We start from the raw sequence: 12,439 nt of genomic DNA on the forward strand, positions 1-12,439 counted from the left end.
TGCTGAGGCAGGCGGGGCTCAGCATCCCCCTCCTGACACCCCTCCCCACCGTCCCGCCACGTTCCTGGCTGAGCATTCTCCAGCACCACTGCCATCCAGATAAAGCAGGCAAACACACAGTTTGGGCTTGCGGAAAGTGACCGTGGGCCCAAAGAGCTGGCCCCAGAGCCAGTCCTCCAGGATTGGCTCCAGCCCCCCTTTACTGGGGCCACAGGTGGGGTGAGAATTGAGGTCAAAGGATCCTACAGTCCAAACCACAGTCATCCCTGCCTCACCTCAAGGGATGCTCATACCCCCTCCCCCACTTACAGTTGCAGGTAAAAGTGAGTGGCTCCCGTAGGCTGTCACACAACACGGTCACCTTCAGGTTGACTTCATCCCCAAGGTGCTCCGGGCTGGGGGTGACAGCACTCCAGACATAGCCGGTGAGGGAGTAGTCTTGGATGTCAGAGCCAGATCGGAGGCTGTGCAGGAAGAGAGGGAGAAGGACCTGGCTGAGCCTTCAGAAGAGAGCAGTTGAGAAGGCGGCTGCTGGGACCCTCCCACCCCGGGGCCGAGGGCCCTTCTGTCCCTGCCCAGCCCTGTCCTCCAGGTCTGCAGGCCAGGCTGGGGGCATCGGGGAAGCAGCTCTGGGAAACCACGTTCCTGACACGTTTACTAGAGTTACAAAACATTTCCCAAGCCCAGCTGGACATAGGGACAGTTCTATAGTGACAAAGTTTTCCATGCCAAATTCAACGGAAAATCTCCTGGCTCCATTTGCTTTCTCTTTTACCTCCAGGGTGCATTTGCTCCTGAGGGCAACCAAGCCTGAAGCCATTGGGATAATCTGACTGTTGGATCAAGGGTTCATAAACTTTGTCCAAAATGTGAAACTTCTAAAATTTCAAAAGGCCCACAAACACCTGTTGTAGGCAGCACCCCCTCGCTATGAAATAAGATTTATGAAATATGGCTCTTCTTCCTTCCTAGAGAAAGTTCTGAGTGGGCTGGCCCTCCTCCCCAGTCCCCAGAGCCCTCCCCAACACCCCGTTCTTTAACTCTTACATATCCAGCATGTGGCAAAATGCAGCAACTTCCTCATCTCTCTCCTCTGAGACCTCAAACAACTCATGGCCATTGGTGACAGCATGGGGCCGGGAGCCCACCTTTAAGAGAAGAGCAGCTGACTCAGTGCCTTTTCCCTCAGGACATTCCCTTCCAGCGGGCTGCTCCCAGATCGAAACCCTGAAACTCTGGGTATGAAGGCGCTTTAGCATTGAACATTGAGGGCCACAGGAAAACATGGGAAATCCAGGAATATCTTTATCTGCTGTCAAGTGGAAAAAGAAAACCATGACATGGGGTGCCTGGGTGGCTCAGTCAGTTGAGCATCTGACTTTGTCTCAGGTCATGATCTCATGGTTCATGAGATCGAGCCTCGATTCAGGATCTACACTGAGAGTGCAGAGCCTGCTTGGGATTCTCTCTCTGTCCCTCCTCCACTCACACTTTCTCTCTCTCAAAATAAATAAATAAACTTAAAAAAGAATTTGAGGAGCTCCTGGGTGGCTTAGTCAGTTAAGCGCCTGACTTCGGCTCAGGTCATGATCTCATGGTTTGTGAGTTTGAGCCCCATGTCAGGCTTTGTGCTGACGGCTCAGAGCCTGGAGCCTGCCTCGTATTCGGTGTCTCCCTCTTTCCTTGCCCCTCCTCTGCTGGCACTCTGAATCTCTCCTTCAAAAATAAACAAACATTAAAAAAATTTTTTTTTTTAAACAGAGAGAACCGGAAGCCTTGGCTGAGGCTGGAAGGCTGGGCGGGATGGACAAACCTCTCTGGGGAGGCAGCGCCTAGGAAGCTCAACCCAGGTTAGGCAGCTGGGTCACCGGGCTGGCTTTCTGGGGGTGATTCCGGGGTCGTCGCCGGGAGCTCTGCAGGCAGCTCTCCCCTCCTCCCACCACCTTGTCCCAGTGCAGAGGTCAGGGCAAGTGGGGTGCCCAAACAGTGCCTGGGGAAGCTGGGCTCTGGGCAAAAGCCTCAGCATCCACAGCGGGCCCAAGGGACCCAAGGCTGAGAGAGGCCGAGAACCCTCAGATGGAGGTGGTGACTCAGACACCCGTGCCTTCTCGGGCAATGCTATTTGAGGAAGAAAGCAGAAAGGCCGCTTTCTGCACAGGGGAGAGAACCTGGCTCCTGAGCCTTTTGGCTATGAACGGCCAGAAGGGCAGGGAGCTGGCCTGGGCCCCGAACCCGTGTGTAGTGGTGGGGCTTCTCCCAAATGAGACTCAGCCTGCCTCCAGCACAGGGCTGCCTCCAGTCACCATGAGGAGTGCCTCACACGAGGCCTGCAGCCCGGCCCCAGGGGGAAGGAAGTGGTGGGGGGGTTGGGGGTACTGGGGCCTGGCAGGTTTCTGCCTGACAGGCCTGCCCAGAGCCGCCAGGGGAGGCCACCCCATGGGACTGCCAGCTATGGAGCCCCAGCCTGCATCCGGTAAAGCAGCCGCTGCCAACAGCTGCTTCCGGGGAGCTGGGCCTGTGCACTGAGCAAAGCCTCACCTCTCACCCTCCCACTGGCTGTTCTCATGTCCTCCCCGCCCCTGAGGGCAGATGGCAGCAACTGAGCTCCTCATTTGAATATCCAAATTGTTTCCTCTGAGTGACCCCTCTCATTAGCCTTGCTCCCCAGGGTGAGGATGGAGGGGTGTGCAGGGGAGGGCGGCAGCGGGGGCAGTTGGCATGTGAGGCCTATGCTCTGCCAAGTTCCAGCCTGTGTCCCGCTCACAATAGTACCACTGTCAGCAATTAACCCACAGAAGTGAGGGCAAGAGAGAGAGAGAGAAAGAAACAGAGACAGAGACAGAGACAGAGAGACAGAGAGAGAAGGGGAAGGCGAGGAGGACAGAGAACAGAGTGGCTACTGAAGGCCGCTGTCATGCCCCTTCAGTACCACTCCCTGGCTCCATAAGCAAACAAAAGCCACTTACGTTTGCCCTTCTGGCAGGCCCTGGTGGCATCGCCCGATGCTGGCTGGGGGAGTCTGCCGGGCAGAGGCTGGCAGTGGGGGTACCCGGCTGGCATGTGGGGCCAACCATTTCCAGAGCTGGCTCCGCAGGCCTGGGATAAGGAGGGCCCCTCCGTCTGAAAGACCGGCGGAAGCGGGGCGGCGGGACAGGCCGAGGGCGTGAGGGGTCCCCCCTCCCGGTGGGATGAGCCCCCGCACCGAGCTGAGGTGGGGACGCCCAAGGCCGCATTGCCCCCTTAAACACTGGCAAGGGCTTCTTGCTCTGCCCTAGCTTCTTCAAGGAGACTCTGGACCAAGCTCCCTCTCAGAACTCTGGTGACACACAGGGGTTGGGGGAAGGATGAGGCAGTGGAGGGAGGCGACAGAGAGAGGAGAGAGAGAGGAGGGAGAGAGAGAGCGAGCAACAGAGGTGACCACCTACCAGGGCGGACTGACTCGGAGCAGGCCCAGCTCTGGGTGAGGAACTCGGAGCTGGGAACAGGAATCTCCCCATCTCTATAAATAGCAGGAGCCGCCCCACCTCTCAGAGCAGGGCCTTTAAAAAGCCCTGAGCTCCAGAGTCATGACTTATCCCAGAAGCCCATTCTGCTTTGGGGGACTCTCTTAGCAGAAGCACAGGAAGGAAGGACCACGTGGCTCTTCCCAGGCTGTGAAGGATCCCAACTGCTGGGACACACAGTGGGAAAGCCCCGGTGTCCCTTAGACAATGGATAAAGAGGAAACATGGAGGGAATGAAGGGAATGCTGTTCCTACGAAAGCCATCAGTTACGGAGCACCTTTTGACTCCCTCTGCAGCCGGGATTTCCAGACCCAAGGGATGAAACTCAAAGTGGCCTCAGGTCCTACCCATGGAGATGCTGCTGACACTTTTTTTTTTTAAGAGAGTGAGAATGGGAGGGGAGGAGCAGAGGGAGAGGCAGAACCTTAACCAGGCTCCACACTCAGCATGGAGCCAGACACAGGGCTCCATCCCACAACCCTTGGATCAAGACCTGAGCTGAAATCAAGCGTCGGGACACTCGACTGACTGAGCCACCCAGGCACTGCTGCTGACACTTTTTTAAGCCAGAAAAAAAGATGGAACCCACCCTGTGCATCTATGTAGACACTTCACTGTTTTATACTATGTACTGGCCAAAGCAGAATTATGTCATACTGTGTATTTTTTCTGAATATTTTCCCTGTGCAAAGAGACAGATGGTGGTGATGACCGCCTGATAATATGAATGTGGTCAATGTCACTGAGCTGGATACCTCAGATCAGCCAAGATGGTAAATCTTGTGTATATTTTACCAGAGTGAGAGAGAAGGGGAGAGAAAGAGAGGAAGAGAGACAGAGAGAAAGATAGAAATAGAAGCAGATAGAGAGGGGAGAGAGAGAGAAAGAGAGAGAGAGGCAGAGACAGAGGGAGGGGAAGTGGGGAGAGAGGCAGATACAAAGGGAAGGAGGGGGAAAGAGACAGAGGGACAGGGTAACAGAGACAGAGAGAGATGGAGACAGCAAGTACCAGCAAGCTTTGGAACAAGACAGACCAGAGCTGTGGTGCTGTGGACCATCAGGCAGGGGTACAGAGGGGTCTGGACCAGCACTAAACACTGGTTAATGCCATGACCGAGCCTTATCACCACGCAGCGTTTGGGCACGGCAGGTCAGAGCAGGAGCAACTTGCTCCAGTCCACAAGGCTATTCGGCCACAGAATCACAAAGAATCAAATCCCTTAAGCCTGGTTCAGTCCTTACCTCGTGAAGCGAGCACACACTAGGAACCCAGATTCCAAAACACCTGCCCCCACAGGTTGTTTTGGCACAAAACTCAGCTCTGAAAAGGAGCCATGTGTCTCCTAGTGTCCTTTTTCCTCTCCCCAGCCAGGGCCCAGGGGCCAGAAGAGGCAGAGGGGAGGAGAGGACTGGGGGGGGGGGGCGGGGAGTGTACAGCAGACTGGGATCTGGAATAACAAGAAGAAAGGACTGCTCTTTGTTTCCGAATGCCACTTGCAACGGGGGACGGAAGGAACACAGCAAGGTCCTCACCGGAGCAGCAGAAATCCGGCGGTTCTTGCCAGGTGTCGTATTTTTCCGGTTGGCATAGCGGGAGGCATAGGTTCGGGGCGGCACCTGAGGGGGCATGGTCTTGCTCCGGGCCACAGGTTTTCCAGGAGTGTCCTTGCCGAAGTCCAGGGGCCCCCGGCCCTCCTTCCAGCCCCTGGTGGTATCATGCAACATCTCTGCATCGTAGGTCGACTTCAAGTTGAGCCGTGTAATTGCATCATTGATACCGTCATAGTCCACAGGCCCCAGGGGGCACCTCGGACCCCCACCCCCCAGCTCTTCTTCCTCTTCTAAGATGTGACGCCCTAGCAGTTTGCCTGGAGGCTGCTCGACCGAAGAAAAAGTGTTGACGTCATTGGGCTGGGAGACCTTGGAGGATGAGGGAGACCCCTTTCTGGGAGGCAAGGGAGGGGTGTCCCAGATAGAGACTCGGGGTGGCAAAGGAGGTGGGGACAGTTTCTTGGAAGAGCCGTCTATATCTCCTGGTCCTGGGGACAAAGAAAGCCCTTCATCTGAACCATCGAAAATATAGAGATAGTCTCCAGCCAGAGAGCCTTTGGGCCAGGGATCTGGGCCAGGCTGGGAGCCCTGGGAGGTAGAGTGGTTGGATAAGCCTTCCTGTGGGGACAGCGAGTTGTAATTGAGGGTAGGATCAGAGCCAGAAAGACCGCGCAAGAGCTTGAGGTCCTTCTGCCTCCCCGCCGGCTTGCTGTAGAAGTCCAGGACGGGCTCGTCCCAGCTGATGAGGGACGGGTCTGTGTTCTGCTTGGCTCTGCTTTCCTCCTTGTCGTGCCGGAGCCGGGACAGTGCATCATACTCCATCTGCAGGGCCTCAGCCATAGCCAGCTCTTTGCGGCTGATGCCCACTGACTCCAGGGACTTCCAGTGTTCCCCATTGCCCTGAGTCGAAGACATGGTGAGGATGGGTGACCAAGGAGATAAGGAAGCCTTCTACTTCCTGCCAATGTCAGGGGTGCAGGGTTCTGGCATGGTGTCTGGGTGCCTGCAGGGATTAAAAATAACAGTCATTCAGTCATAAAAAGACTTGGGTTAATGATCTGACTTAGGCGACATAATCTGGGCCACTGCCTGCTTCTTGCGTCCCCATAACAGATGGGGAGAAACAAAAAGATGGAGAGATAGAAGAGACACCAAGACACCTCTATCTATGTGCTGGATCTACCCTTCCATTCACCTGTGGATGTTTCCATCTGTAGTCCCTTGCTCCCACCCTCCTCTCTCTCACATGTGCCCCGAGGAAAGAAGGAGGCACCTTGCATCAGCCAGGAGAAGATGGAAACAAAGGCTCTTTGATCCATTTAAAGAGGACAATGCTCAGACACTGCTGCTGGGGAATGAGAAACAGGACAAGCACTTTGGAAAACAGGCAGCCTCTTGTGAAGGTAAACGCCTGCCTACCATGGGACTCAACTACCCCACGGCTAGCTACTTTTCCAAAAAAAACGAAGGTGTATTTCCAAACACTCGCGTGCACATCTTCATGGAGGCCTGGTCACATCCCCAAGCTGGAAACAACCCAAGTCCGTCCATCAACAGGTGAATAGATTAAAAAATATGATTATGTGCACATCATGATACCAACTCAGCAGCAAAAAGGAATGAATTACTGTCACATGCAGTAACATGGATGTATCTCAAAATAACTATTCTGCGTCAAAGAAGCCAGACCAAAAAAAAGTATGAATATGTAGGATTCCATTTATACAAAATTCTGGAAAGTGAAAACTATCTACAGTGACAGCAGATCAGTAGGTATCTGAGAAGGGGGTGGAAAGGAGGATGGGTGACAAAGAGGCATAAAGGAAACTTTTGAGGATGACCATTACGTTCATTGACTTAATCATAATGGCGGCTTCATGGGTATGTAAATATGTCAAAACTTATCAGATGGTACACTTTAAAAGTATGTACTGTTTATTATATGTCTAATATACCTCCATAAAGCTATAAAGTGAAAAGTACAGTAGTGTCCAATGAAATAGACCTTATAATGATTCAGACTGCACTAAGGTCCTCCCAAAATACACCAAGATGAGCAATAAAACAAAGTCTGGCAACAGGTGAGACCCGGGTACTTGGTGGATTGTAGGTGTGCCATGTTAATTCCCCTTGGCCCTCAGGAAGCCAGGCAGGAAGGCAGAACCCCCAGGCCAGCTGCCGTGGCTACAAGCAGCCCCCTGTCATAAACCCCACTGTTAGTACCCTTTTCTTTAAAAGGCCATGAGACGAAAACAGCACTGAATGGGTGTAATGGTAAGGCTAGCCTGGCCCAATGGTTCTCAAGCCTGGTTACACATTAAAAACACTGGTGGCACTGTTGTTGTTTTTTTTTTTAAGTACAGATGCCCGGTTCTCTAAAGAGATTCTAATTTAATTGGTCTGTGGTAAAGCAGTGGTATTTTTTAAAACCCCGGGAGTTTCTAGTCTGCAGCTGAAGCAGAGAACCACAGACACATGTGTAGATATGTTTCAGATTACGTTGGGGTAGGGTGAGTGTGAAGTAGCCACTTCTGACCCTTAGCGCCACCAGCCAAGAAGTTCATGATTTAATGAAATTATCGAAAAGTACTCATTCTGTTGTACTTCCTTACCCACCAGGTAATAAACATGAACGTGTTGTTCCTTATGATTAGAAAGTTGAAAAAAAAATCAAAAGGAAAAAAGGTTCAGATAGATACTTGGGTGGCAAGTTGCACCAGGTCCCAAATGAGTTAGGACAGAGGTATCCCGTGGCCTGAGGTGCCTGTCTAGGACCCTGGTGTCTCTATCAGGCCCAGGCGCAGAACCCTGACCTGAAGGCCATGGCTGGCTCGGTGAATCTTAACAAGTAGTCCCCAAAGATGAAAGAGCCCAAACCCAGCATCAGGGCATAGGAAGTGGCTCTTTGCCTGTTGAGTTTGCTTATCCATAAACAGCTTCTTACAGATTCTTTTTACTTTATTTTTATTTTTTATAGTTTATTTATGTATTTGAGACACTGCGAGCAAGCATGAGTGGGAGAGGGGCACAGGGAGAGAGAGAGAATCCCAAGCAAGCTCTGCGCTATCAGCACAAAGCCCCATGCAGGGCTTGATCCCATGAACCAGGAGATCACGACCTGAGCTGAAACCAGGAGTGGTTGCTTAACTGACTGAGCCACCAGGTGCCCTCTTACAGATCACTTTTACCTTACAGTTAAAGGCTAAGAGGGAGTCTTGCTGTTCGAAATCCAAAGGAATTGGATGAGACGGGAATACCCAGAACACAGCTGCTGGGAGTTGGGTAACTGGTCCCAGGAAAAGGTCCTAGTGCTTTAGACAGGAGATACTAGATAATGTTCCAAGCTGGACCAAGCCTTTTATTCCAGAGACTCTTAAGATTTGCCTTTGCCAGGCATCACTGTGAAAAGGAAAACTGAGGCCGTTGGAAACTATCCCTCTCTAGTTCCTATCTCTTTGCCCATGAATGTATCCACACTTGCATTCAACCTTCTCCTCCTTCTTTTTGGTCTCAGGGGAAGGGGGCCCTGCCTCCTGAGGCACAATCTTGTGCTCTTGCTCCATTCACTGGATCTCCTCCAGCGGATGCCCCATGAACCCCTCTTCCCTCTGCTGTATCTTCATTTCTTTTCCTTAACGGGGTCTCTCTTTTCGGCACATAAACGTGTTCAGGCTGCTCCTGGCCTTAAAAAGAAAGAAGGAGGGGTGCCTGGGTGGCTCAGGCGGTTAAGTGGCTGACTCAGCTCAGGTCTTTATCTTGCGGTTCGTGAATTTGGGCCCCACATCGGGTTCTCTGCTGTCAGCGCAGAGCCTGCTTCAGATTCTCCGTTTCCCTCTCTCTGCCCCTCCCCTGCTCTCTCAAAAATAGTTGTTTTCAAAAAGAAAATGAAAAAAACAAAATCCTACGTACACCCTAAGTCCCTTCTCTTGACTTTTTGTCCTCCAGCCAATACCTTCTCTGTTCCTTCCCTTCCCAGCTGAGCTGTACAAGAGAAGACACCCGAACTTCCCCAATTCCCATTTGCCCTTCAGTTCACCGTAATCTGGCTTCTGTCCCCATCCTTCCACAAAATCTTCCCCAGGAACAATGTCCCGGCCATCCAATTCCACAGGCATTGCTGTCTGCCCAGACATGGCTGCTGCATTTTGCTCTATAGACTATAGACCCTTCCCTTCTACCCAAAACCCTCCACGCCCTGGCTTCCATGACACTATTTTTTTTTTCTTGTTCTCCACTCCCTTCCTTTGTCCACCCCTGAAATGTTGGTGTTGGCTCAGGCCTCCCCTCTCAGCCACTGTTAACACAACACCCTCAGCTCAGGCAACCTCGCCTCTTCTCTCTTACTCCTTCTACTCATGTGTTGGCAGTTCTCACCCCCAATGCCCCCCCATAATGCAAGCCCTGAATGCCCAACACAGAACTATCACCTTCTCCTTTCCTTCCCACAGCCTCTGCTCCCTCCTGGTTCCCACCTCAGCCAAGGGCACTGGCCAAACACCCAAGCTAGAAACCCTGTAGTCACCCTGGATTTACCCTTCATCTTGCCCCCATATCCAGTCATCAAGACCTGCAACTTTTCCCGAATCTAGTCCTTCCTGCTATTCGACTGCTACTGCCCTACTTAAGCCCTTATCTTCTCCCGTGTGGGCTATTACAATAGGCTCCTAACAGTTCTTCCTCCTCATCTGCCCCTCTTTAAGGCATTCTCCCCAGAAACACCGGAGGGCTCTTTCTGAAGGGGAAACCTGATCATCTCCCTGCCTCAACCCCTTCAAAGGCTCTCTATTTGCTTCCTTTACAAATCCTTTATCACCTGCCTCATCTCCCTCTCATCTATACCCATTCATGGCCACGTACTCAATACCTCAGTGATTTTGTTCAACATCATCCTTCCCTTGGGCCTGCCCTTCCCGGACTCCCAGGGCTTTTTGCCTGTGTGACTCTAACTCACCCCTCAGACTTTGCTCAGATATCACATTCTTCAGGAAGCTTTCTCTGAACTCCCAGATTGGACGTAGGGCCCCTTCTTTACGCTCCCAATAGTACCCTATACACACCTCAAATATAATCATAAAACAGTTTATTCAGAATTAAGTATATATCTGTCACCCCCAACACCATCAAGCTCCTTAAGTTCCAAATTCACCTCATTTCCACTGAGAAAAGCAACTAGAACTGGGATGTCAGGGAGGGCTTTCTGGGGGTAAGAGTTTTTAGACATAAGACCAGCGATCAGGATGCAGCAGGCAGCTGGCAGCCTTCCTTAGGCTGGGTTTCACCTCAACTGGCCCGGGTTTGGCATCTGTCCAGGCAGGTGGGCGGATGGACAAGACCACCACACAAAGTACCTTCCAGCTCTGGGACTCTGATTCTAACCGATCGGTCTCCTTGAGTCGAATTTCTCAGCAGACTCCAAAGCCATATCCCAGCGCTAAGGAACAGCCTCAGCTCTGGGAGGAAAGAGAAGAAAGGCCCACGGATGATCCAGCAGGCCTGGTTCCTGAGGTTCATCCAAAACTGGAATTCAGACGAGGAAAGCCGAGCTACCCCTCTCCAACCACCGTCCCCTGATGCCTGGCCAGGGCTCCACCAGACTGTCAGCCATGCGGAGAAGGAGGCCCAGCGGCTGACAGACCCTGTGCCCAGGGCCACACCAGCAGCTGCTCCTTCCAAAAGGCTCGGTGCTTGGCTCCCTCTGATGCTGAGGGATGCAAGGGAGGACATGGACAAGTAGTACCCCCCGCAAAACCAGGAGAGCCACCCCCGCCTCCCCACCAAGGTGGAGTGAAAGTTTGGAGGCAGCCAGGCACGGGGGAAATCCAGAAAGGGAAGGAGGAAAGATTCGGGAGTGATAGTCCAAACAACCTGGACCAAGAGCAAGCTGGCTTCCTCTAAGAACTCAAGCCCCAAATTTCATTTTCTGGGACGGGTGGGGATACACAAAGTACTTTAGGAATCAGAGTCCCAAGTTTCCTGCCTCCCCTTCCTCCTCCCCTTCCCCAATTCAGCTACCTGCCAGTCTCTGCTGCTGCTCTATTCCTTCAGTCCTCAAGGGCTACTATGGGGAAAAAAAAAAACCACGTAGGTCCCAGGAAAGAAGTGAGGTGGTGAGGGCCTGGGGCTTCATGGCCCATCCAGGAAGAGAGAGCTAGGCCCGTAATACACTGTCACACAACTCCGGGGGCCGGGGCACCCACACACTGTATTCTAGGTGAATGCCCCCCTCGGACCACAACAAAGAGAGCCGCGTGAATGGCGCCCCCTGGAGTCGCACACCTAGGTGGTGTGGCTGTGTTCTCCGCTCAAGCCCATCTTTCAGAGAGCAGATGCTGATTGCCTGAAAGATCGCTTTCAGCCAGTTTCCCTTTGCCACCTCCACGCGCTGTTAACACATCCCCCACATCTGCACGCTGTCTCTGCTTAACCATTTGAAAGTTAAAATGCAAGTAAGTGCTCTACCTCCAAATACTTCAGCCTGAATCTCTGAAGAACTAGCACACTCTCCTGTACAAACACAATGCCAGCTGCACACCCACAACTTTTAAGGTTGGCACGGTAATATTATCTAATGCATAGTCCACGATGGAATGTTCACAACTGCCGTCTGGGAAGTTTTTCAAACATACAGATTCCTGGCCCCTCTTATGGGGGGTCTGGTTCAGTGGGGTGAATCCCTGGACTCTGATCGTTTCCAAACCCTCTCCCCTAGGCAATTCGGATGCGCTGGAGGTCGGACCCCACAGACTGCAGTTTCAGAACTCCCAGGAAGACAGGAGGGAAGTGGGGAAAAGGGACCCCAACAGGCACCTGGCAGTCAGCTGGTGAAGGGAGAGGGCATGTTGATGGCTGAGCAGGTCGGTGCCAGGGTCGAGGCAGCACCAGGCACCAAACAGTCCACACAGCTGCCAACGGATGGCTGGAGGCCGGCGGGGGAGGAAATGGGGTCAGGGCAGGGCCACACAATGGTCTGGAGTCAAAGGGTGGAGAGGAGGGGAGGACACTCCCGCCAGCACATTGGCCATCGAGGGCGGGGCCCCAGAGGCTCGCATGGACACCAGCTGTGCGTGGAGAGGGCTTCCTGCTGCCTGGCTGGGGGGCACCTTTTTAGAACCGTCTGCTCTGCTCAGCCTCCAGGCTCCGGGCATCTCCTCACATCTGGAACCACAAAACTGAATCTCAATGGCCAATGAATACCAGTTACATGCCAGGCACCATGCTCGCCCTAGAAGTGTTCAGAGGGCTGTGGCACAATTCCGGGGAGCTTGGCCTCTAGCAAAGATGACAGACATATCTATAAATAATTCAATCCCCCTCCTTGGGGTGCACAGCAGGGACACACTGCCTGTCTTAGCCCATCTTCACGGGGCAGGGAAAATGGAGAGCT

At 52.8% G+C, this 12,439-nt stretch overlaps 1 protein-coding gene across 1 annotated transcript in view; it reads right to left on the reverse strand.

Moving 5' to 3' along the window:
- The window catches only part of PIK3C2B (phosphatidylinositol-4-phosphate 3-kinase catalytic subunit type 2 beta), a 65,441-nt gene that overhangs the window by 37,058 nt on the left and 15,944 nt on the right, over window positions 1–12,439 (reverse strand). Inside the window, exons 2-5 of the mRNA XM_029933391.1 lie at window positions 5,038–6,058; window positions 1,048–1,148; window positions 276–464; window positions 50–202 (exon numbers count right to left, since the gene is read on the reverse strand). Of these exons, the coding sequence (XP_029789251.1) occupies window positions 50–202; window positions 276–464; window positions 1,048–1,148; window positions 5,038–5,970 (1,376 nt within the window). The 5' untranslated portion in view covers window positions 5,971–6,058. The remainder of the gene's footprint in view (window positions 1–49; window positions 203–275; window positions 465–1,047; window positions 1,149–5,037; window positions 6,059–12,439) is intronic.

Source organism: Suricata suricatta, chromosome 3 (assembly GCF_006229205.1).
Source record: "Suricata suricatta isolate VVHF042 chromosome 3, meerkat_22Aug2017_6uvM2_HiC, whole genome shotgun sequence".
NCBI classification, from domain to species: domain Eukaryota; kingdom Metazoa; phylum Chordata; class Mammalia; order Carnivora; family Herpestidae; genus Suricata; species Suricata suricatta.